Source organism: Hippocampus comes, unplaced genomic scaffold (genome assembly GCF_001891065.2).
Source record: "Hippocampus comes isolate QL1 unplaced genomic scaffold, H_comes_QL1_v1.1 scaffold36, whole genome shotgun sequence".
In the NCBI taxonomy this organism is placed as follows: Eukaryota; Metazoa; Chordata; class Actinopteri; order Syngnathiformes; family Syngnathidae; genus Hippocampus; species Hippocampus comes.
The window spans coordinates 1681876-1708953 of record NW_017805695.1 but is presented as its reverse complement, the minus strand read 5'-3'; the positions used below and the strand labels follow the sequence as shown (position 1 = coordinate 1708953).

At 40.1% G+C, this 27078-nt stretch overlaps 1 protein-coding gene across 1 annotated transcript in view; it reads left to right on the top strand.

Moving 5' to 3' along the window:
• Positions 1-321: 321 nt before the first annotated feature.
• The window catches only part of slc24a3 (solute carrier family 24 member 3), a 69319-nt gene continuing 42562 nt past the window's right edge, over positions 322-27078 (top strand). The window contains exons 1-2 of the mRNA XM_019882012.1: positions 322-647; positions 22464-22589. Of these exons, the coding sequence (XP_019737571.1) occupies positions 467-647; positions 22464-22589 (307 nt within the window). The 5' untranslated portion in view covers positions 322-466. The remainder of the gene's footprint in view (positions 648-22463; positions 22590-27078) is intronic.

Here is a 27078-nt window from a genome sequence, read left to right as displayed (position 1 = left end):
GAGAAGGTAATAGCATTGCCATTCGTTTCAATGGGGAAAAATGTTTTGCGTTACCGTGTGGTCAGGTAATGAATTCAATTCGTATCCCTATCCCAAGGCAACATTGCATGTTGAAAGTAAGAGAGAAATGTCATTCAGTATATGATATTTGAAATGGCAAAATCAATACAACAACGTCGTCATATTGCTCAACTACAATGAGTGTAGTATAGTATTTTATTCTACGATAATGTACATTCGTAGAGGTAACGTCATTTTGCCTTTTATTCTGAAGGTCAATACCGGATGTAGCTGGGATGTATTAATTTTGTGTGGCGTCAGAGTCCATGGACAAGTCGCTCACATCTGCCAGCGCCGAGTAACTCCATCTCACTCACAGCTCATCTCTCGCTGTCTTCCTCCCCGCAATCTCATACATTTGCACCACCCGGGGACCTGCCGGAACGCTCGCCGAAAGAAGAGCGCCATGGCCCGCGTGGTGGGAGAAGGGATGCCTGAGTCAACCGTAGGAGTAGGTGTGATGCTGAACCGGCGGAGGGGTAAAGGCAGGCGGAGAAAGCGAAAGGAGTTGTTCGCTGTACAGATGTGCTTCATGGGGTTTCTGCTGGGACTGGTTGTTGGGCTCAAGAATGTGACACAGAAAGAAGGTGAGAAACACGTACAACATGAAGTCATGTGGAGTTTGGGGGAAAAGACTCACAGGATGTTCGAAGGCTGCAAATGTCAAGCGTTTCATGAATCATGATTGTCTACTATTTGCTCAAAAATCAGATTTGTATTTTATTTTATAACCTCGTATGTTGTTATTATTATTATTATTATTATTATTATTATTATTATTATTATTATTGCACACAGGATATAGTTTGGACGCCTGCCTCACAGTCGAGAGGTTCTGCGTTCAAATCTCAAACCATGCATGCTCTCCACATGCTGGTTTCTCAACCATCCTCCCACATTCCCAAAACAAACATAAAAGCTTAAATAAAAGATTAAATCGTCTATAGGTGGAAATATGATTGTTTGTCAATATGTGCCTTACGCTTGGCTGGTGACCAGTCCGGGGCATATGTGTCAACTAATGTCAGATGGAATAGGTTATAAATGACTCATGGCCCTTCTGAGGACTTTTGGCATTGAAGAAGGGTGTATATTATTAATAATATTAACAATAATAATAATAATAATAATAATAATAATATACAAACCATTAGCATCAGACAAATGGTGAGGATTGTTCTGAGGTCTCCAACAAGCTGACACATTTGGATGCGGCAACTGTCAAGACCTATTTTTTTCAGTGTTTTTTTTCCTCACATTATTTAGTCAGAAGATCACCCCAAAAAGTTGTTGATGGAAAAAAATTACATCTTTGGTGAAATTGGTCTGGATTTAAAATATTAATAATTACAATTTAGGCAGAGATTAAACATCGGTTTTCATGGTTGGGATGTGAGACTACTCGCTCTCCGAGTGTGCAACCTAAATATTAACAGAGGACAACAATCGATTATGTGCAGAGGATATTGGCTCCCTCTCTGAATATTGTTGACTTTTCCCAAACACGAGGGTATTCTGTGTGAACGGCATTTCATTTGGAAGCAGGAATCAAAAAGTCTGTCCATTGCTTTGGAAATTAGCAAAAGCGAGATTAAAGGCTCATATTACAATGGCTAATAATCTTACCTCACTTCACCGTTACATGCATGTCAGTTAGTCTTTTGGCAGTTAGTCTTTTGGCAGTTTCCGTTTTTGTGATTTTTTTTTCCTGGATACTTTGTCCTCCTCCCACTACCTCAACATATGCATGTTTGGTAAATTAAATATTCTAACTTGCCATCGGTGATTGTGAATTCTTGTTTGTCTTGTGCTTCAGGCTTCCACCAAGACGTGTGAGTGATTTACATGCTGTCTTTCAATCATTTTTTTTAGTCATACAAAACAAATAGAAGTGAGAGTTATTCATTGATCAGGCTTATCACAGCGGTTCCTATTCCTACTTATGCACCTTTTTGTAACGGCGCTCCCTTTTATTAATGGTTTGCAAATTACTTTGTGGCACCCCAGGTGTCTTGGGACACAACAGTGGTTATAAAGTCACTTTACTTGTCGCAACAAATAACAGTCAGCACTAGCTGACATGCTGTTGCTCTACTTTCAGACATGTTGAGCCTCAATTGTTTGTTGTTGTGCAAGAAGGCATGTTCAGTACTTGTCACACGCAATAGCATCGACATGTTCGTATTGTTAGTATAGTATAGCGGTACTTGCTTCATGCAGACAGTGCCAGTTCAAATCCTGGTCAGTGATGAAAAAATGAATGTTGAGTTTAATCAATTACTTTTCAATTTTCCACATCCAGATAAGTAGACCATGCATCTAATGTAGCTCAATCCAGTTGATTCCATTGGGTGCAGACACTTGAAAAAATAAAATTGAGTTAATTCAACACACCGTTTTTTTTCAATGCATGTGAGTGACTCGCTGTGGGGACCCCTAATTGGCTAAGCCAAATTCGCAAACCAATTTTGTCACTCTCTATAAGCCACATTGACTGCTGCACTTGCACATTCCACTTTTACTATATCTAATTATTGATTATTGACATCTATGATCAAATTAATCCAAGAATTGATTATTTCGGAACAGGAGAAGCGGTAAAGAATTAATGGTGGAATGGATCTTTTTTTTTAGATTGTGTAAATTCCGAACTGTCACACCTAGGCCTACTGTTTTATGAAGACAGTATTTTCTGGAGATTGATTTGAAGCATTCACGGTCAAGATTAACCCTACAGTGACACCCACAATATCTTGAACTGAATGTGAAACTGAATTTCACAAGTTATTTCTGCATACATGTTTATTACGTGACTAATTCTGACTAGCCGCTCACACTCTGGGTTTGGAGTTCCAATTCCACATCATGCTTTTTTGTGTTGGGTATGCATATTGTGATAATTCTTGTATAAGGGGCTCTGTTGTCTCCAGCTTCCTAACATATTACAAAAACATACATGGTGAGTCAGAAAGTATCCCGTCGATGTCAATTTGAGTGTGAACCGCTGTGTGTCTATTTGTACCCTGTGACAGATTGGTTGTACGCCCTCACTCACCCAAAGTCAGTAACCCTTAATTTGAGATGTGGTAAAAAATGGACTGATAGACTAATTGTGATATGGGCCTCTAAATGGTTATGCTGTGATGCTTGTAACCAGTATCGGTATCTGCGCTGGTACTGTACGTCTCTACTTGTCGTCAGACTTGAACTACGTGTGTGGCAAGACTGTTGGAAGACCATGTTACTAATGACAAGTTGTTAGTCTAAAATGTGTTATATTTGAGTGAAACCTATGCCATGTGAAAGAAAATGTTCTGTTGTGAGTGTGAGTGTGTGTGTGTGTTTGTGTGTGTATGTGTGTGTGTGTGTTTACACGTAACGGCATTATTATGTAAGGATGTTTACTTAACTCTGCCTGAAAAAATGTACTACAGTAGTGATGTACATAAATCCATTCCTCTGTCGTATTTCCCCCCGCCTGAAATAAAAAGGGAAATTCTATGCACACAAATGACAAAAGCTCAATATGACCGAGGGATTAGCCATATGAGCGGCTATTATCTACAGGTTTTAATGCCCTCTGAACTTTGCTACTCAAGCTTAAGTCTCTTTTTCATCCATCTGTGACAAACGTGAAAGACAAATAAATGGTATAGAAATGCTTGCTTGGTATGAGTATTAGTGCTGCCATTACCTGATTGCATAACTCAAACCTTTGGTTGTTGCGTCTCCTTCTTTGTGTTTGCTAGCGGGATGGGTTGAGGGAGGGAGGGGGACACAGATGGAGCACTTTGCACTGACAAAGCCTTGGGACTCAGAGCAGAGGAACAGAATTAGACAAAAAGGAAAACAGACAAGAGTGCAGTGAGTGCTGAGGAGAGGAACGGGATCATGTGGGGACAGCGAAGGCGAGGAAATAAGGAACAGTAGGATGAAGGAGATGTAGAAGGAAGAGACAGAAACAGAGTGAGGCGGAATTTGAGAACAATAAATGGGTTAGACAAGGCAGGTGAAGGAGAGGAAAATATGGAGATGACGCGTGTGTGCTATTAACGTGAAAGGAGGAATATGGCACATGCTTTGAATTGATTTAATTACAATTGAGATTGCTACACTTTAATTCGATCACCACTTGTCAGTATCTTTCATCGATGCATTTGTTTTTTTTCTTACTGTGGGACCACTACTACGGTATCTCTCACTTCATTAATAAAATAATTGCACAGACAGTCTCATGCATCCACGGCTCACATTCACATAACAAGAAAACTGAAGTGCAAGCTCAATAATGGAGCATCATGGCCATGTGAGGTGTCACCTTCCTCAGAGCCATCGCCACAGGCAGAGCAAACTCACGGAAATGTTATAATTTTTCAAGTGTAACTGGTTTGGGTTTTTTGCATAGATGCTGTGGGTCGATGAATTAAATATGTATTCTTTGTGTTAGTAAGAGGAGCTACGAAGATGATTTGTGTGCACTTTTGACTGCTTGTCAAGTCAGGAGTAAGTGATTTACGTGACGTGTTAATAATGTTAAGAGTTTTTATTCACCCAAGTGTAATATCCATCCATCCATTAACTGAAGCGCTTTATTCTCAGGAGGGTCGCGGGCGTCCTGAAGCCTATCCCAGCTGACTTCGGGCAGTAGGTGGGGTAGACCCTGACTTGCCAGCCAATCGCAGGGCAAAGACAAACAAACAATCAGACTCTCAATCGCACCTACGTACAATTTAGAGTGATCAGTTAACCTACCGTGCATGTTTTTATGGAATGTGGGAGGAAACCGGAGGAAACCTACGCAGTAATGGGTAGAACATGCAAACTCCACGCAGGAAGGCCAGGGCCTATGATCGAACACAACACGTTTGGATAGGTGGCAAAAAAGACTGTGAAAGTTGAGGAATGCTCTTCAAACACACATCTCAATGTGAACAGACCAATTCAGAAGAGGTTGATGCCATGATGCGATATAAAAGGAGCTTCCCTGAATAGCTTAGTCATTCACAAGCAAAGATGGGATGAGGTTTACCTCTTTGTCAACAACTGCATGAAAAGCTAGTCGAACTGCATGTAAGCGGCAAGGCCGAAAACCAACATTGAATACCGGTGATCTTTGACCCCTCAGGCAGCACTGCACTGCATCAAAAACCAATATCGGTGTGAAAAGAATATCACCAAATGGACTCGTGGACACTTCAGAAAACCATTGTCAATTATATGCTAACTGCAAGTTAAAACTCTGCTATGCAAAGCAAAAGCCATTTATCAACACTCAGAAATGTCGTCGGGTTCTCTGGGCCTGAATTTATCTGAGAGGGACTGATTTAAAGTGGAAAAGGGTTTTGCGGTCTGACGAGTCCACATTCCAAATTCTTTTTGGAAATTGTAGACGTTGTGTCCTCCAGACCAAAGAGGAAAAGAACGATCCGGACTGTTTTGGACACAAAGTTCAAAAGAGTGTGGGTACTAGACTGGCCTGCCTGCAGTCCAAACCTGTCCCCCATTGAAAATATGTGGCCCATTATGAATCGTAAAATACGACAATGGAGACCCTGGACAGTTGAACAGTTGAAGCCGTTCATCAAGTAAGAATGGGAAATAATTCCATCAACCAAGATTCAAAAATTAGTTACCTCATTTCCCAAATGTTTATTGAATGTTATTAAAAGAAAAGGTGATATAAGACAGTGGTAAATGTGACCTGGTTCCAGCTTTTTTTACAATGTGTTGCAGCCGTAAAATTCTAAATTAATAATTATTTGCAAAAAACAATAAAGTTCATCAGTTTGAACATTAAATATCTTGTCTTTGTAGTATATTCAATTAAATATAAATGATTCACAAATCATTATATTCTGTTTCTATTTATGATTAACACAATGTCCCAACTTCATTGGAATTGGGTTTGTAAGTGAAAGATATTCACCCAGGTGTCTTATGTTGGCACAAAGGCTTGCATGTGGAGTCATAAACTTTTTGGGGAATGGAATGCTCTGGTATTGATAGCCAGGTATCAATAACACATAAACATGGAGGTTAAGAAGGAGCTTTAACTGTCATATAAGTGTAATAACAAGTTAACCAACAGCTGTACAGTAAAACTTCATTATATTATTCTTAGTTTTGATGACTGTGGTGGATTGGCCACGGTGATGAATGTATAAGATGAGAAGATAACTCTCTTCCCCAATAACCTACCGCATTACTGCCTAAACGCAGCAGACATGTCAAATTGCTGTCTTTTTAGCCGTGCAGTGTTATCCTGAGTGAGGACAGAGATTTGCGCCCAACCTTCGGATGTGACAATGGCTTCCGTTAACAGATAGAGGGTCATCATCATTGTCGAGTTAATCCTGAGATTTGCTGGCATCTCACAAGACCTGTTCGTTTTACTGCAACACTACACAGTGTTGTGTATGTGTTGACCAATTTACACCCTGAAGTTAAATTTGTTATGTTTCTCATATTGTGTGTGTGTGTGTGTGTGTGTGTGTGTGTGTGTGTGTGTGTGTGTGTGTGTGTGTGTGTGTGTGTGTGTGTGTGTGTGTGTGTGTGTGTGTGTGTGTGTGTGTGTGTGTGTGTGTGTGTGATATAGAGAGAGATATAGAGAGAGAGAGGAGCTAGCAAGCAAAACAAGTGTGTGCGTTTCATGATATTGTGGAGATGCAGTAAATGACGAGACAAGGGGATGTAAGTCAGGTCAAGTCTTTTACCCTCAACAACAAAGTTGACACTTTACAGAGCAAGCGACTCACTTTCAACCATTTCATGTAAGGCTTCCCTTTGAACCCAGAAACATGTCCCTCCCTTCTCTTCAAGCTTCCTGGTGAATTGAATGTCTCTCCCTTGTGGGTCACCACACAAGACCCACCAGAAATCACCATAACAAATGTTCATAACCAAGCAAGTATTCATAAACATCGTCAAGAAACACAGTCAACATGGTGGAGGGTGCCTTAAGCGGGCAAAACGGCAACACTGAGATCGTCTGTGGTAGCAGGGCCAATTGCAGCAGGAACCCAATGTCCACTTGAGCATGCTTGGGGCAACCCATCAAGATTTCTAATTTCAAATTCTAAACAGGCTATTAAAACGCTTGTATACACACTAATTATTTTAAATTAAAATTAATTTTAAATTTAGTATTGATATAATTATTGCCAACAGTAGGGTTGGCAACAGGGGTGGCAATGCATTTGATGGAGATGGCAGCCGCTACCCCTTGCCAACCTCTAAAACCGCCTACGCATGCAAAAGAAATCAAAGAAGGCTGGTTGGGAAATTGGGGCACTCGCACCACTGTAGTTTATATTTTTTTCCAGACATTCTCCAATAATGATGTTAAACAACAACTGAGTTGATTCATATTTTACATTTCTAGATGTCATCCTACAAAGTTAAATGAAACCATAGAAACTTTAAAATTGCATCCTTCTCTTTTTCTATGTTCACTGGGCTAGCAGTGAACCCTCCAGGACCTCATTGCACACAAAACCGTGTGGCGAATTCTGCTGCATCCCTGCCAGCAGAACAGACACAAACAACCTTTCCCTATTTTACCATTCTTCTGTGTCACTTTGTTTTGCTCTCCTCATCTCTCTCTCTCTCTCTCTCTCTCTCTCTCTCTCTTTCTGCTTCTACGCAACAGGTAGGTCAACGAACTACCCGGGTACCTCCAATTATTACTTGTATTTTACATTCAATATTAGAAATAAGTTACCCCCACTATAGAATGGAGTATGTGAAATGACTTTTAAGCAACTACTCTCCTATTTACTGTATGTTTCTCTCCAATTTTATAAGAATCAGAATCTGAATCATCTTTATTGGCCAAGTATGTGCATAGAACACGCAAGGAATTTGTCTCCGGTAATATAGGCTGCACTAGTATTGCAATAACAAGCAACTACGATAAACAAAGACAGTATTGAAAGTATTGAAAGACTTTCTGTAATGTAAGAGTACCATTGTGCAGTAGTACCACGCAAAGTATTTACAAGCAACTACGATAAACAAAGACAGTATTGAAAGACTTTCTGTAATGTAGGAGTACCATTGTGCAGTAGTACCACGCAAAGTCTTGCCATGTTCTATGTTCATCTGTGTCACTTAAATAAACCCAAATCAAGGATATATCCTCGAAATTGATCGCATGCGTTTTGGCATTGACAAAAGTAGTTAACAAAGAACATTGTAGTTGTTCAGACTCCACACCTTTAAAATTGGCTAACATTTTTTTCTTCCACACTCTAAGAACATGCATGTTAGTTTCAATGAAGACTTCAAATTCTGAGTGTGAATGGGTGTTTGTCGACACGTGCCCTGAGATTGACTGGCAAACAGTCCAGGGTATACACCGACTCCAACCCGACATCAGCTGGGAAAAGTGAAGATAAGCGCTATAGTAAATGGATGTTTCAAAAATCATTCAATGCCAACGATTACCTTGGCCTAAATAGCTGCAGGTGTGAGTTCCTGAAGCCTTTTTTTCCCATTGTATCACTGTGTGGGTGAGTAGAGAACACTTGAATATCACACTGCATGAGGCACATTCACTTATAGTCCTTTGATTGACATTAATTGGCCTTGACTGGTCTTACTGAAAAGAAATGCGACAGAGGGACGTAACCATTCTGGAGACTGAACATCTGACTCATGGATAACGTTCATTAAAAAAAAAAAAAGCATACATATACCAAGTAAAAACACAGTGGTAACAGTGAGTAATGTTCTTGCATTGCTATTCTCCCTATACTCATAAAAATAGCATAAAAGGTAAAAAAGACTAAATTTGAATAATGAAATACAATGATTTTGAGTACAAATACTGAGATCAATTAGTAATTATTCCTCAAAATTAAATTATATGACTAAAATGGTGAATGGGCTTTTACTCACTATCGAAAGCTGTTGAACCGTCTTCTCATTCACCTGCTAATGACACAGCATCGTGAGAAACTGGGTGATCGGTGTCTTGCTCAACGGCACAATGACATGGTCATTGGTCAGTGCTGAGCATTAAACATCCAACCTTTGAGTTGGGAGTTGACCACTCTACCACCCGAGCCACATGGCACAGAATGGCTGACTCCTTGTGTGATTATATCGCAATAAATTTGCAAATGTAACCAGAAATGTGAGGAAAACTTGACTTTCTGTATTTCATCGGTTTTGAATGAGAAAGAAGTCTTTACCATAAGAATATGATTGACATCCATCCATCCATCCATTTTCTGACCCGCTTATCCTCACAAGGGTCGTGGGGCGTGCTGGAGCCTATACCAGCTGTCTTGGGGCAGTAGATGGGAGACACATGCAAACTCCACACAGGAAGGCCAGCGCGGAAATCGAACCCTGCACCTCTGCATTGTGAGGCCCACGTGCGAATCAGTTTTAATGACAAACCTGAGAACCTTCCAGTCCTGTGTTGTCCAGATCCCACACCACTGTGACTGTGATGAGGTTGATCGGGATGCTCTTCACTGTGCTTCTGTCGAGGTTGCTGAGCGGTTTGAGAGAATTCCAACTTTTCTCAGCTTTCTCAAAAAGTACAGTCTCTGTTGAGCCTTCCTGCTGATGTGTCGTGGGTCCATGTGAGGTCATCGCCGACGTGGCTCTCGAGGAGTTTAAACCTTTCATGCACGAATAATTATAACCTGTAACCTGATAACCTGATAAGCTGTCCACTGTAGTAACCGCTGTCCCTGAAAGGGTTAAAGGTTTTCACTGTCTACACCTGAGTCCATAGTCAGTTCAAACTGCTCTTTTTTTCTGCTTCAATAACCACAACCTTTCATCTTTACAGCATTTAAAGTAAAATTATTTTCATGGTACCAGGACACCAGCTGAGCAACTTCATTTCCATAGGCTGTCTCTTCTCCACCCATGATCAGGCCAATAACTGTCATGTCATTAGCAAACTTGATGATATTGGTGTCATCCTGAGAGGAGATGCAGTCATGGGTTAAGAGGCTGTACAGGAGAGGGCTGAGCACACAACCTTGGGGGGGTCCTTGTGCTAAATCCTCGTGCCTGATGCCCCGATGCCAACTCTGACTTTCTGGGGTGTGTCTGTGAGTAAATTCAGCACCCCGTTGGAGAGGGCGGTGTTAGTCAGAGGATAAGATAGCATGCATGGGATGACTGTGTTAAAGTCTGATCCATCTATCCAGCCATTATCCTCAGGAGGGTCGCGGGCATGCTGGAGCCTATCCCAACTGTCTTCGGGCAGTAGGCGGGGTACACCCTAAACGGGTTGTCAGCCAGTCACAGGGCACACATACACAAACAACCATTCACATTTAGAATCACACCCAGGGACAATATAGAATGTTCAATCAATTTATCATGCATGCTTTTGGAATATGTTAGGGAACCGGAGTACCCGGAAAAAACCCGGTAGTGCTTGTATATGACACACCCTTTAAAGAATTTTTTTTTTTGATGGCCGTAAAATGAATTCTATATGTATATGTATGTACACCATTTACCTATTTTTGTTCACGCTATTGCGCGTCGTCAGGAACACTCACTCTGCAAGTTTGCCACATAGACACACACTGACAAATAAATACAATCTGTGCGTTGTGATGGATGTGACGTTGTATCTGTGGGCCATGTTGTGTATTCATTTTCACTGTGCACATTAGTTCTAATTCTCTCCCTCTTCAGTCACTCCTTCTCCCCAAATATGCCTTGGCTAATCCATCATCTAATCCAAACCCTATTTCTGTACCTGCAATGTGTATTCTGGGATCCACAGTGACATAAAATGAGACAAGAGTGGAAGAAAGGACTATAACTGCAGAAGATTTTAGAGATTACAGGCTTCTTTTTTCATCTTCCGAAGCACTCATTTTTACTCAGTGTGTAATTTGGGCCTGTTAAATTGAACATAAAGCTGATTTACTTGCAGAAAGCCGTGAATTATGCTGTTTATGAATGAGTTATTTTACCTTCTGCCTTCTAATGGAAGAGAATTTCATTGTTCTGCCTGTCACCATATGTCTCTGGCACTGATAGATTAACACATGTACGTGTAATTGTTATATAAACATTTTAAGACAAATTAAGTGAAGTTGCATTCTTGATGATCTCCCACGGCCAGGGTTCGAAATTATCATTTTTGATCAGCAGCCAATGTGAGTGGTTACTCTCTAAAGTTACCAGCCAATCAGATCTTTCATCAGCCATTTTTATTAACTTAAACTCAGCTGTTTTTATCGACCTCCCTCACACTGTCTCTGCTCATTTCTTGCACTGGCTGCCCTCTAGACCAGGGGTCCCCAACCTTTGATGTGTCACGGACAAGTTGAGAAAAGGACACGCTGTTCTTGGACCGGCAACCATTATTTTCATTTCTATTATTTTCATTCTTTTTAAATTGTCAGTTTCAAATCACTGGTACTGATAACAAAGGTAAGAGTCATTCAGCCGTTTATGAACATACTTTTTTTTTTCATTCATTTCAGTTTTATTCAACAGTGACACAAATGTACAATAACATAAAATAGCACAGTGAACTACTCAGAAAAGGACCAATCAGGCATAATAAATAGCGTATTTTCTGCACTATAAGGCCCTTCGGATTATAAATCGCACCTTCAATGAATGGCCTATTTTAAAACTGTTTTCATATGTAAGGCGCATAATAGAAGGTACAATAGTGGCTGCGGTTGCCCTATGCATCCACTAGATGGTGGTACGGTAAAGGAAATACAATACAATACAATACAATTCATCTTAATTTGTGTAGAGCCTTCACAACCGCTGCAGCTGTAACAATGAGAACTGGTCACAAATACGGATATGAAATATATAAATGCAAATGGATGAGCTGGAGCCAAACCAGGCAAAAAGGAAGGTACACACTGGCCTCGTAACCAGTTAATCACAGAGCTCATATAGGGTGAGAGAGTCATAGTCACTGATGGACATTTTTTTTGAATATTCAGTGAACCTAACTGTAAGTTGTCTCCTTAAAAGGGTTCAAGGTATTTCACCTTTCATTTGCTAGGCGAGATGTTTTCATCAATACCCAGTGAACCTACATCAGGAGTACATGGAGTGGCCTGAAATTCGTTGGATCGATGACAAATATTCAATAGAGTACAAATAAAGGGCTAAATGACATGTATGCTTGGTTCAGTGTTTTCTCTCTGAGTTTGAATTTGTGTCAAGAGCCCTCCAGCTGTCGAAAGTGGACGCCAGCAGCTTTGATCACAAGCCTGTGAATCTCTAGTTTGCTCATATGTTGTTATGCAATTCCTCTTGCTCAAATCGCTTATGCTCACAATTCAGTCCTCCCTCATGCTCTTAATCCAAATTCTGCTCTCACAAATCGCTGCTTTGGAGAATTTGTGGAAATTTGGGTTGTACTCCTTTCAAAAGAAGGGATGACACAGCTGATGTCATCCATAACAAGTAACTGCTAAATATGCTCATGAATGTAATTACGATACAAATCAAGCGTAATTCTTTGGCATCACTCTTTCATTTTTTTTTTGTAAATGCATTTAAGATCCGATTTATTTTTATTTGGATTATTTTGATGATGCTGCAGTGTTTGTTAGTCCGCCATACTTCACGCTACTACATTTAGCAATGCAGACATGTCAAAATATCCATTCTTGTGTTTCTTTCTTAAGGACAGTGACAGGATGCGTAAACCTACTGTAGGCTCCCACATTCATCGTCACGCATTGCATGTTATCTCCATTCTTGGTGGGTGCTGCATAATATTTGTTTGCAACCAACAAAACAAATATTTGTCAGTTCATATTTATAGAAAGAGCAAAGGAATCCTTGAATATACCCTTATTTTACCACGCACCTCTCAGGTGTAGTGTAATATTTCATCATCCCAGATCAGCCGCGTTAATATGGATGAAACCATTGAATTGCTTTGTTACATTTTTTATTCATCTCCTTTTTTTTAAATTCCAAATCAGGGGCAAAAACTGATATTAACCAATGCATTTTATCCCTTAATTCCCTCTTAATAAAAATGTTTTCAGGTGCCAGACACTGACTCAGAGCTCTCTTACAGCGATTAGTCTGCAGAGCCCTTTTGTACACCTGAACAATGAAAACACAATTCTATTTGCCTGCATTAAGTGCGGTCAGAGAAACCCATCAAGCTTTTAATTACGCCAATCTGATTAATCATACTCCTCGGTGAGTGGGGGTGAATTGAGCCATCTGGTTGTCTCGAATTTGTAATGTGTGAGTATGTACAGTACGTGTGAGACATTAGCGGAGAGGCATAAGATGCGAGTGATTAGAAAAGCCCTTTTTTAGGTAAAAGGTAGGGCTACAAACTCCTTGTGTGTTTTTAATGTACTTGATGAATAAACAAACCGGTAATTCTGATTCTCATCCATCAATGGAAACAAAATAAGTTTAATTTGCATGTCGTCTGTGCACTTGCGTGGGTTTCCTTTGGTTACTGCAGCTTCTTCCCACATTCCGAAAGCATGCATGTGAATTGACGACTCCAAATGGCACATAGGTGTGAATGTGAGTGTGAATGTTGTTGTTTTTTTTTTTCTCTATTTGTATCCTTGCAATTGCAGGAAGATTACGTCAATATTTGCAGCTCCAACATATCCATCTAGCATGGCAAGCAGCGATCTTTAAACAGAAAACATGAATTATAATCTTTGTGCTGGGAGTTCCTTGACCATTAAGACAGACCCTTGTGGCATGGAGATGTGAGAGACATGAGCGAAGAAGATGACATCAACCTTTTACATGCACAGCATGGTTTGCTCTTTGCGATGTCAAGTTTTTTTTGCTTTTTTTGACCCCGTTCAATATGCCATTAGATACGATTACATATGATTAAATTAGATTCAATTTTAGTGCCATTACATGTCAAAAGCACAAGGTGACAAAAGGCAGAATCCATCTAACCGGAAGTGAATGATGAGTAATTGGAGTATACAGTACATACAGCCTGTGAGGCATACACTGATAACAGTAATGATATTCACTTGCCAACATAAGTGCCTATTTCTACAGATATGAAGAACCTATCACTATGATATTGAATTATACAGTATGATAACTATACAGTTAATAATGACTGTATTGTGATGAAGTGAGAATAGTTCTTTGTGCAGTGTCACTTAAAGTCCTTCATGCTCTTGTGGATGTTCATGGCAAATTGCATGGCTAAGGCTTAGGATGTTAAAAGGACACAATTGGCCTGAATACTGTGCTATTTGAATTTCTACTGGAAAGGTCAGGAATTTCAAGTCGCTGATGGTGTAGAGCAGCCTTCCTCAACTGGCGGACCGCGATCCACGACCGGACCGCCGACCTCCTCTGTCCGGACCTCCTCTGTCCGGACCCTCGGCAAATTGTATAAAATAACAAATTATAAAGTGATTTTTACGTTATACATTTTATATTTGTGGACTATAATTTGCGCATTACCGCGATCGCTTGTTAAAATTATCCGTTTTATTCTTTGCGTGCACTAACAGATGTATTGCAGAGGACCGCAGCAGCGCGACTGTGTGTTGTATAATGTTTGACTAACTGGAGACCCTGGCTGAGCAGGGCATGTCGGCGATAACGATGCGCTGATTGGCTCCTCTGAACTTAAGGTGTGCCCATACATAAGCGTCAGCACGCGTCTATCCCAACACACACGCATTCAAAATGGATGATTGTGTCAGGAAACAGACGCATGCGCGACGCCACAGTTGTGCTCACAGCTTCAGTCCAGGAGAGCTGCACACAGACAATTAGACAAGACGAATCGCGGGAGGTTTCGATTGTGTGCAGTTTTGCTCCCGTCTACCCGGGGATCTTTGCAGCTGTTTAACAGCAGAACACAGCAACATGGTAAATGAACATCACAATGGCGTCCTCAAATAATATTTGCATGTCTCAAACATTGCATTCTCCTTTAGTGGAAGAACAGCACTGTTTAGTATTTATTTTGGTAAAATGAGTTTTTTGTTTTGTTTTTGTTAAATTAAGGGGAAAAAAAGACAACTACTGTTTAACAAAGTTAAAGTAAAAATGTCTTATTTCCCTAAAAGGGCTATTTCTATTATTAAGCAGGCACAACTTAACAAAATAAAAGAGTTCCTGTGCCTCAACACAATACCTCTCATTATTTGCTGTGTACTGGCAAAGTGAATAATTGTTATTTTCATGCACCCCATTATTGGTTGGTTGTGAGGAGTGTTGATTTGTATAAGCTTGGCTTAACCATACTAAATGGGCATATAGCCCTGCTCCCCATGACCGCCGTGCATTTCTAGTTGAGGACCACTGGTGTAGAGGTACACACGCCTGACTTGTGTGTGGGCAGCATGGGATCGGTTCCCACTCAGTGGCGGTGTGAATGTGGGTGTGTATGATTGTTGGTCTCTGTATGTGCCCTGTGATTGACTGGCGACCAATTCAGGGGTTTGTCCACTTTTCATCCGAAGTCAGCTGGGAAAGGCTCCAGCAACTCCCGCGACACTCTTCAGGTTAAGCGGTATTGAAAATGGAGGGATGGACTGATGAAGGACAGGAATAGATTGTGTGAATGAACCTTTGATATTTTTTTGCATTTTAGAATGACACCATTGGCCCTATTTTCGTTCCCAACTTAGGTCTAACAGATTCACAAGCACGCTGAACTAGACCATTACCCTGGCCCAAAAATGACGATGCACCACCTTTTATGCCGAGTGCAGATTACTTTGTTACCATTTTGTCAGATGAGTCGGGGGGCAAGTCAACTCGATGTGCCAGAATGCCCGAAGACGTGTAACGCATCTACAAACATGCTAGACAAACACGTTAGACCAGGGGTGCCCAATACGTCGATCACGATTGACCGGTAGCTCGCGGACTGGTCCAAAATCGATCGCGAGCGGTGTAGAGGGGAAAAAAAAAAATATGTGTCTGTGTGCGTGTAATTAATATGACATATTTTTGTGTTAGTGCACACTGCACTGTGAGGATTCTATCAGTCTCACTTTCACAAAAAGTATTTATAAAAGAAACAAAAATAAAGCAGGTTATCTTTAACCTACAGTGGCACGTGACCGGAAGTTGTTAGCGGTCAGCAGTCTGGAATTGCAGCTTGTGATCAGAACTGCTGCAATTTATCTTTTATTGTTATTATTATTATCATTCAGAGTTTGTTTCATGAAATTCACCGAGGGCAATGGCAAAGAATGGGAATCTTGAGTACCGGGAGAAGCATTTTAAAACAGTACACGTGAGCTATGATCGTTAACACGCTGCAAAAGTGTATCCCATGCCTCCATGTCAGGTCTGTACTTAGGTAGGCAGTGATTTCCTGTTCACAAACTCACAAACTTTTGTGTCTATTCTATTTTTCAGTTTCGTTCATCTTCGGGGCCGTTATGGCAATTGCTCATCAGGGCATGCGTGTGTAAGTGTGTGTCGATCGCGGGAGGTTGGTTGATCAAAAAGTCGATCTTTGGTCATAAAAGGTTGAGCACCCCTGCACGAGACAAACTTCCGCCGGCATGAAGTGAAGCCCATTTTTACGCCAAGCGCACCGCCAAGCACAGTCTACCAAAATAGGGCATTAGGTATGTATGCATCCTTATTCGTGGAAATATAATTTATTCTCTGTTCAAAGTTACATTGACATTACTGATATCAAGGCTAGCAGGAAATGCCGGAGCTCAATGCCTCATCAACCTGATCAGCACAGGTTTTAATTAATTCCAAGAAAGCATTCATGACAGTGTGTATGAATTTTACACCACCTTAACTATCACAAAACATTAAAAGTAAAACTAACTATATTGCAAATCCTACTATTGCATTGAGATGGGGAACCTGTGCAACGAGTGAAATCTTGTTGACATTGACTTCGCATCAACATACGTGTGAAACGACACACAAAACTGTTCAGTGTGGCACATGATTCAATCACATTGACTCTGATTGACTTGAAAGCATGCTGTGTAAATTCACATTAAAATGATCAATGATTGCTCTCAGTTGTATACTTTCAAGTAATGTAATTTCGCTGTTATTTAGTATGTTTCATTTTTTCATTAGAGGTGCTTGAGCTGCTGGTTAACCTAATCAATTATTTTTATCCATTTTCATTCAGACGGGGGGTTAAAAGAGACTAACAAAAGCATAAGGTCCCTACCATAGCTGGAGGTTTATCTAAATTAGGTAGACTGCAAATACAACTAGTATTATAGTCTGTTAAATTTTGGGGGGCCTCGTCACAGAATGATTTAATATTCTTGATTTATTACAGACTAATTTTTTATTTAATTTTAAGATGCATATGTATGTGGAAAACAATAATTAATGTAATGTAGGGTTCCATAAACTCCTCCTTAAAATACGCGTTGTTACAGCCGACTATAATTAAATACCAAGCCATATTTTTTGGCTTCAGCATGCCCTGCGACCCTTGTGAGGATAATGCGGATCAGAAAATTGATGAATGGAATGGATAATATTTTGAGGATAATCTTCTAAAGAAGTGGTGAGTGCCAAAAACACAACACAAACTTATGTACATTGTCAGCAGTATCATCAGTACTCAAGGTTCTCATATCAGCCAGAGTACGGGCACTATATTTGTTTTATAATGTTTCACTTATAAAACTGAGCCAAACAAAATGTGAATTGAACCAAATTATTAAGGTCAGTTTTCAGATGCTTTATCATGAGTTGCATCTTTGAGAGAGTGACAATATTCTACACACCAACTCGGACTTATTTTTATCCTCTCTTGGGACAAGGATACAGCTAGCTTGGAAGATACTGTCAACAGTCCCAAGATGTAGATTGATCACAAATTACGTTTATTCACAACCCTTCAATAATACACACATCTGCCACACTTGCCAAACAAAAATTCTGTGGTGTGCAAGGAATCAAAAGCACCTCTATAAACACATATACCTACTCATATTCTCTCACGCATGAACATATCTGTCAAAGAGCACTAATGAAGATGAAGCAGCTAATTAAGGATGACTTTGAGGAGCGATGGGCAGCCGTGCTATTTGACATTATGGGGTCGACTTGGACGTATACGCAAGGGACTCCTCCCAATATAGGACACTGTGGTGGGGAAATACAGTATAATGCTACGAGGGTAACAATGTGTTTGTTCGGTATTGATAGAAATATGAGGACTAAAAATACCCTTGATATTAATAATTTCCCACGAGTTTTCCTACACACTCTCATCTGAGGCACATGAACTGCATGATTGGCCTAAAACTTGAGGGTGGGAGAGTCATGCAGATAAAAAAAAGAAAAAAAAAACAAATCCCTCTATTATATATATTTTACAGCAAAAGGGAGCTCCATCAAATTACACACACAATCCACAGTGATTTTTAGCACACATTTTAGTCTTCACATTACAGTAGTCTGTGTTTGTATTATTATTCGTAAACTCCAACAATCAAGTCATATGTACTGTATATGCATTCTCGATTGAGGTCTTGCTTCAGTGCTAATTTATAACAACCAAAAGTGTCACAATTGTGCTAAAAGGGTATATTTACCAGTGAGATTGTGATTTGCAATGTTATTGCTTCTTGTGGCTTGGTTTAGACCTCTTCAAATCAATGATGCAGTGCAATTCTTCATGGCTTCAGTTCAAGTGGAGGACGCCTCTTGCTGTTCTGCAATTTTTTTTCTCCAGTTGTCTTTTATTTAAGACTGCAATATTAAATGCATCACAACAAGGCCAATGAAATACGTAAAGAACAATTTTCAACCAATTTCATCCAATGATGTACAATCCCTGGCATAATTGTGTACAGTAATCGCTCGTTTTTCGCTGGGCTTCCATTCCAAAAAGAACCAGTGATAAATGAAACTGTAGTCACCTTTATTTTTTACATCTCTTATGTATACAATAAAATACTGTATAAACTTTTTCAGGGCCAAGCATTTAAAAAAAAAAAACAAACAAAGATATAAACGTTTTCTTACAAACAACTGAGAGTTTTTAGAAATACTGTACAGAACATTTTGTGGACATTTTGGGTTTTGTCACGGAGAAAATTTGGCAAGAAAATTTGGGAGACTATTGACATTATTATACAGTCCCTTAGCCAGTCAGGATGCAGAACACAATGCACTGTTAAAAAAAAAATGCACGGAAAAAAATCTGTGAAACAGCGAAGCTATGAAAGATGAAACGCGTTATAGCGAGGGATTACTGCACTCAAGAATAAAGAGATATTTAAGAATAGTTGTCCATTTAAATGGACCGTGTCGATGGCCTTCGCAATGGCACAGTTAGTGTGACAATATATTGTCTTTTGACCTTGATCATGTCATATCGTAGTCTTCTGCTTATGTCATAGGGACACTGGGTCAAAGACAAAGAACATACAGTATAATAAGAGGACGTGACGCCTGGGCAGCCAAGCACTGATGCAGCTTGGCAGATTTCACCCTCGGGTTCTCTTTGTATAACTGTACACAATGCAAGAACCACTGTATGCTTGTGACTTGTGATTTTCCTCAGATAATAACAAACACAATCTGCCAGTCTCATACAATACCTGCAAAAACATATCGCGTAAACAGAAGATATGTAGTGCCCTCATCAAATTTTACGTTTCTGCTTGCGAGCCTCACAGGCAAAGGATTTTGATCTTTAAATAACACTATGCTCACTATACCATAAAGCAAAAAACAGAATATAACAAATGGCACAGGGGTGCTGTATCTGTTTAGAAAAAAAGTTAATTCAAGCTAGCCCTTAATCACAACTGTCTTAGTGAGCTTTGCACGCCAACAGTTCTGGTCTCTTGGCCCCTAAAACTATTCGATTCTATCTGGATGACCAGGATGCAAAAGATGTTGAGTGGGCAACATTAATCACATGATTTGAGACGATACAATCAAAAATGAGTTCAAACAGCATAAGAAAATGAAGTGCTGCAAAATATTTCTGGGGAAAACGTTCTCCTCAGGACCTGTCCCCGTTGGTAGATGCGAAATCCTTCACAGTAACAGGCAGACCCGACACGGTCGGTAGAGGTGCAATCCTTCCCAGTGACAGGCAAATTTTGCTAATCACCACCAACAGGAGGTGGAGAAGGCGGGAGGAGAAGTGGCAGTGAAATAGGCCAAAATACAGATGTCAGGTTGTGAGGTATGGTGAGAGACTGGTTGGATACGAGCTGTGGTTTAAATATTTCAATAATATAAATATCGCAGGGCGGCCCGGTAGTCGAGTGGTTAGCACGTCGGCTTCACAGTGCAGATGTACCGCATTCAATTCCAGCTCTGGCCTTCATGTGTGGAGTTTGCATGTTCTCGCCGTGCTTGCGTGGGTTTTCTCCGGTCCTCCGGTTTCCTCCCGGATTCCAAAAACATGTATGGCAGGCTGATTAAACACTCAAAATTGTCCCTCGGTGTGAGTGTGAGCGCGAATGGTTGTTCGTTTCTGTGTGCCCTGCGATTGGCTGGCAACCGGTTCAGGGTGTCCCCCGCCTACTGCCCGAAGACGGTTGGGATAGGCTCCAACACCCCCTGCAACCCTAGTGAGGATAAAGGGGTTCGGAAAATGAATGAATGAATAAATATCGCAATATTCAACACCCATATCCATATCGCATATGCATGGTTTTCCACTCTCATGCAGCCTTATCTCTTCCCACTGTCATACTGCCGTCGCTGCCCTTTAAAGCAGTTTTCACTGAAACATCCTGCTCTTCAATGTATTTGCAAAATCTATCATGTTCGGATAAATATAGTGTGGAGTGGTGCTATTTCGGGAAGCTCCATGCCTGTGCTGAGGCCTGTTGCATGGCGAGGGAGGAGTGGATTGGAAGAGGGCTGCTTGTGAATACAGTGACCTACATGAATGAACTGGAATGATTGGCCTCACAGAGCTCTGCATGCCTCCATATGAGCGCTCCGGCAGGAGTGTGATGGCACTATGTGCATATGTCGTCTCCTTTTGTTCTGTGGGTCACGGGAGGGTTAGGAGTATTCACGGAATGTCAATTAACACTGTGTCCCATGTTCATTGGGATTTATGTGCATGAGAAGTAATAATTGGCCTTTATTTTGAGAATAAGCTGCTTTTCTTCAACTGCAAAATGCATTTTTGTTAGGTTGAGTTCTGACATATTTGATTTGTTAATTTTACATGGATTTTTTTTTTTTTGCTGTTCTGCCTAAATTAGATACTAGCTGGTGTTTTCACTTGAAGTGACACAGAATCACTTCATATGTTTTGGTTTTGAGGTTTTGTTTTTTCTTTGTGATTAATTTTATTTTTGTGTGAATTTTGATTTGCTGTTCGAGTCTTTCGTGTAATATGTTTTGTTTTGTTTTTTTTGCTTGCGATTGGTTTTCTTTTGTTTGTTTGTTATTCTGTTTGTGATTTTTGATTTGCTGTTGTATTTTGTGTTTTGTTTTTGCTATTACTTTTTTGTTTGTTTTAACCATTTTTTGGTGATTTTTGATCTGCTATTCTTTCATTTTTTGTATTTTTTTTTGTGTTTTTAAATTGTGTGTGTGATGACCTTTTTTGAGTTTGTTTAGTTATTTGTTTTTGTTATGTTTGATTTGCTGTTGTGTTAAGTCTTTTGGTTTGTTGCAATTTTGTGTGTTTTTGTTTGTTTGTTTGTTTGTTTTGCTGTTGTTTTGTTTTTCCATTTTTGATTTGTGTTTGCAATTACCGGTTTGTTTGTTTTATTATTTGTTTTTGTGATTTGCACCTCAGGGCCACCGTAGAATACGGAACCTGACAACATATTATAACAATAGCCATTATTTCCATATGTCTGAACTTTAAGTGGAGAATGCTGAAATAAACATGCATAACAAAAAATAAAAAACACTGCACAAGTTGTTTGGAAATGCAAGCTGATTGGTGTTATTTCCGGCTGCGTGATCTGCGGACGCACAGACCGCAACGGATTCAATCATAAGCACATGCATGCACTCGAAAGTGATGAGACCTGTCCTTAACAGTTAGTGTATTTAGGACATTGGTCAAGTCATTAGTAAATGGCAGATTTAAGTTGTCATTACAATGAATATTATAGATTGTATAAATACCTGCAGTTTCGATACGTTGTGCATCAAGAAATAATTTATATTTGATGTCTTTTTTTTCTCAGGCTGATCCATCATTATTTGAGTGCATGCATAGTCTGAGGTTCTTTTTACAGAATATGCACAAATTCAACAGGATTAAAAAGTGCGTACACATGTTTGGCGCACAACTTGGTTCGCACACACGGTTAGTGACTGAAGTCCAGTGTCTTTTATCGTCGTCGTTCTTTTCGTTGCTGTTGATTGTTGAGGCGGCATATTATTCATCAAACAGCAAAAGTCTTTTTGTCTCACTGCAATCATCGACACTCATCTCTTCCTCTTTTTCTATCTCATTCTGACTCTCTCAGCATACCACATTCCAGCCTCCACGCTACTCGATGACCCTAGGTGGGAGAGTCGTCACCTTCTACAAGACTTCTACGACAACCAGTCTAAGCTCTTCTCAGAGCTTGACAAAAACTGCACCGAACCAGGTAAGCCTTGTGGGGATACTTGTGGGTACTAAAATGTTACTTTGACTGTGCTGCTCAGCTCTTGATTTTCCGTTTCACTTCCAAGGCCAAACATTGAACTTTTTGGTGGAGTTTTTCTTTTTGCTATCGAGGGTGATTTTCACCAAAGTATCCTTTAATTGTTTGGTTAAGTGTGCCCACAGTAGTGGGCATTTACTGGTGTTCAGACTACTCCAAAGTTAGCAACGAAGTTTTGTAGCGCTGTTTCACTTCACTTTTTGAGCAACCATCTTACTGTTTACATTGCTTGCATCTGCCACTAACCAATACAATAGAGATATTGTCGCTAGTTGTCAAACATTTTTGTTCTCTTGAAATTTTTACTTTCTGAATATGAGTACAAACCTTAATTGGTTCTCAGTCATAATTCCTTCACATCCAAATTTTCCTACATTTCAATTCCTGCAGTCATGATGGCTCAGTATTAAGGGTTGCTTGAAACAGTGTATGGAAAATCATATATTTGCATGTCATACTAATCTGTGATTTACTTACTGGAAGACACGCTTGATTGCACTGGCTGAGTAACTACCGTATTTTCTCCATATAAGGCGAACCTAAAAGCATGACATTTTCTCAAAAGCTGACAGTGCGCCTTTTAATCCGATGCGCCTTATATATGGATCCATATTCTGATTTCTTGGACATAGTATTTTAAATGTTCTGGAAAGCACTTTGTTACAGCTGCAGCGGTTGTGAAAGCGCGATATAAATAAAGTTGTATTGTATTGTATTGTATTCCCTTTAGCATAGCTCCATCTAGTGGATGCATAACTGAACCGCCACCACTACTGTAGCTTCTATTCTATGTGCCTTATAATGCGATGCGCCCTATTTATGAAAACAGTTTTAAAATAGGCCATTCATCGAAGGTGTGCCTTATACTCCGAAGCACCTTATAGAGCAGAAAATACGGTAATTGAAATAAATTGTCTTTGTTTATCCAAATGGCCCTCATTTTGTCAGGCAGTACCATGTGCGTTCAGGCATGTTCATCTCTTGGTCATGAAATGGTATTAATTATAGATATATTTATTATTCAATTGTCGTGAACCTGCTGTCATAAACTGTATATTTCAAGTGATTCAAATGGTAAAGTACAAATCTCGGCCTACAAACAGCTGTCTAATGACTCTTTCAACACTTTACATCCTTTTTATTTCTTCTGTATGTTCTGCTGCTTTGAGCACTTTGGCCAACTGAGTTGTGAAAATGCTCTTTAGTAAAGTTAGATCGGAATGGCTCGGGGGCTCTGAAAAGACAGAAGCACTACCGGTACTTGGAAAAGTGTGGTCATTCTTAGCTAATGACTGGCCTCAGTTTCGCTATTATGTGCAACAAAAATACAGTCCCCACAGTATTTGAATGTTAAGTACCGACACCAAATATGAAAGATTCTATACACGTAGCGAAAACCAAAAGGCAAACAGAGAGAAAAGGAAAGATGACCAAAATCAAAAAAGTGTTTCAAGGCACATGCCAAAAACAAACCCACTCTTCCTTCTTCAATAAATGTATATCTATATAGCATAAAACGTAAACAGAATTTGGGGGCTGGAAAGCATGGACAAATTTTTACAAAAGTTTCGAGCTACAAACGGGGTCACGCAACCAATTAAGTTCGTAAGTTGAGGTACCATTATAAAGTTGTGAACACTCTATGTTGTATTTTCTCTGACTGCGCAGCATTGTGTTGTCCCCCTGGCACGTAGAGTGCGAGTGTTTTCCATGTGGGATCCTGGGGCTGAAAAAGGCTGATCTCCTGCCAAGCATTCTCTTGATCTCATTGTAAACACACCACACATGGATTGCACACTCAAGCACACTCCATTTTTCAGTTTCAAGATAGATACGTTGGCGGATGTAATCTGACTGGATTCAATGCATTATGTTTAGGACATAGTCTATAGATTGTTACTGTTTAACTAATTCTGGAAACACTAATTACCTTAATGGGGATTATTCTTGATTTGCTGCACTAAAAACAGCTTTTTCAAAGTGCTCCTTTGCCCTCGTCTCTGTCTCTCTCTTTGTGTCTGTTACTCCTTTTAATCCGTTTGCATCATGTTCCTGAAGCACTTTGTTTTTTTAATTTCTCTTTCTTTCTCTATTTTTTCTTTCACTCTCGTCATTGCAGAGTGACTCACCGGTTCAATTTGATGTCACAGACTGTATACTACCGTAATGCAGACTTATAGCCCATACCTGTGTGCGGGCTTTATACAGGGTAACAAGCAGCCATTAGTCTTTACCATAGCATTATTTTCTGCATGATTTAAACCTATTGTGTTGTTTATTCCACCATGTTCTAGAAAAATTGAGCAATTGTTCATATGTGACAGTTTTGACAGTGAATTTCTATTTGCTTGGGGAGCTTTCACCTAAATACATCACAGGAAAACAGCTGCATTTTTGGCACCTATTTTTTTTTTTTTACCTCTAAATGTAAAACAGTGATGCTCAGGTGCGTGACAGCAATGGCCCCAAAATAGCTCCCTTTGTCAAAATGTTTCTTTCTGTATACTTCGAGGTCAAAAAGCTTGCAACTCTCTGATCCAGCATTCATCCCCACCACATACTGTGACTGTGTGGCAGTGCAGCGGTGAGGGAGGAAATGCTGAGGACTTTTATGGTCTGCGTGAGTCACAGCTGTGGCTGGAGCTTTAATATTTTGTGAGCTGTCTGTCCATGTATCAATCCCGGTGAACAGAATAGTTGGTTTGCCTGGAGGAAATGTCCACTTCGACTTGCGGATGAACAGAGCTTTTATGGGCCCAAAAAAAATAAAAAGACAGGTTTGCAATCCCATGTGTTACTAATGTGGTCTTGTAATATTTAGCCATTGCAAGATTAGTGGCAGTTAGGTTTCAAATTTGTGATAGTGTTGGGATTCGAACAAACTTTTTATTTTTTTTATAAACGGGAACACTTTGAACCACTAATTTTTCTCCATGATGTCTTAATTTGTCACAGCTGAGGCATACAGATCTGGAAAATCACTGATTGGATTTGAATTTCTCCAGAACCATCCAAACATGCTCATAAAGGAATTAAGTATGTGAAAAATAATGAGCATTTTCATGAGCAATAATGTGACACGATTTTGAGGTGCTTCAATTTCAAAAGCTAGTAGTTGTAAGAAAGCATCCATCCATTCATCCATTTTCTGATCCGCCTTATCCTCACAAGTGTCGCGGGGCGTGTGGGAGCCTATCCCAGCCGTCTTCGGGCAGTAGGCGGGGGACACCCTGAATTGGTTGCCAGCCAATCGCAGGGCACGCAGAGACGAACAACCATCCACGCTCACACCCACACCTAGGGACAATTTTGAGTGTTCAATCAGCCTGCCATGTGTGTTTTTGGAATGTGAGAGGAAACAGGAGTACCGGGAGAAAACCCACGCAGGCCCGGGAAGAACATGCAAACTCCACACAGGGAGGCCGGAGCTGGAATTGAACTCGGTACCTCTGCCGTGTGAGGTCGACACGATAACCATTGGACCACCGGGCCGCCCTAACTTAAACATTTTATTCCGAATTTTTAATGCTGACCACATCTAAACGCAGATCTTAAGTACTTCAACCCTACATATTAACTGCATGTGTTAGCACGATGTTTTGTTAATTATTATTATCATTATTATTTTGTCATTATGCTTGGTTGTCCCAAAGCCCAAAATTTGGAGGTCTCATTGCTGGGGCTGGTTAACCTTAATAGGATCGCCGCTAAAGTGCAACCTGTTCCAGCTGACTTTGGATGAAGGGTTACACCCTGAATTGGTCACCAGCCAAAAGCAGGGCATATCCAGACAAAAAAACATTCACCGCTCATTGTTTTAAAAAAAAAAAAAAAATCTGAAACAACCAAAAATTCTTCCAAAAATATTGCTCAACATTCATGTGTTTTACATGTAAAACAGGGGAAATCGGAGTAAATAAAGGCCCGAAATAACTAAAAAATTCAAAATATGAACAAATACTCGGGGGGGGCCGGGGGTCAGTCTGGAACAGAAAAAGGGTGACCGCAAGAGTACGGAAATGTAAAAATGGATTGTTTTCCAGAAACCCACACAAAATGAAGCCGCCTCTTGACAGATGAGACTGACAGCAGACGTTTCTTTGCGCTGAAAGAAACAAAAACAAAACCATCGTTTGTCCACTTTGGGTTAAATACCCTGCAATTCTATTTTTCTCTTACCGAACCTTTTCGCCATGATCCCGTTCTCTGAGAGAGGGGCCGGTTTCGGATTTTTTTTTTGCTGGCGTTGCCAGATAACGGCACAGAAAGATGCACCAAATGTCACCTTATTGTATCTGTGTTTTATGAAATAGTTACTAATTAATAGTTAAAAATGAAAACGGTTCGGAACTAAGGAACATTTTATTGCAAAAGCCCAACTTTATGATCAAAGACAAATCCACATCGATGAAAAATAAATCAAAATACTCTG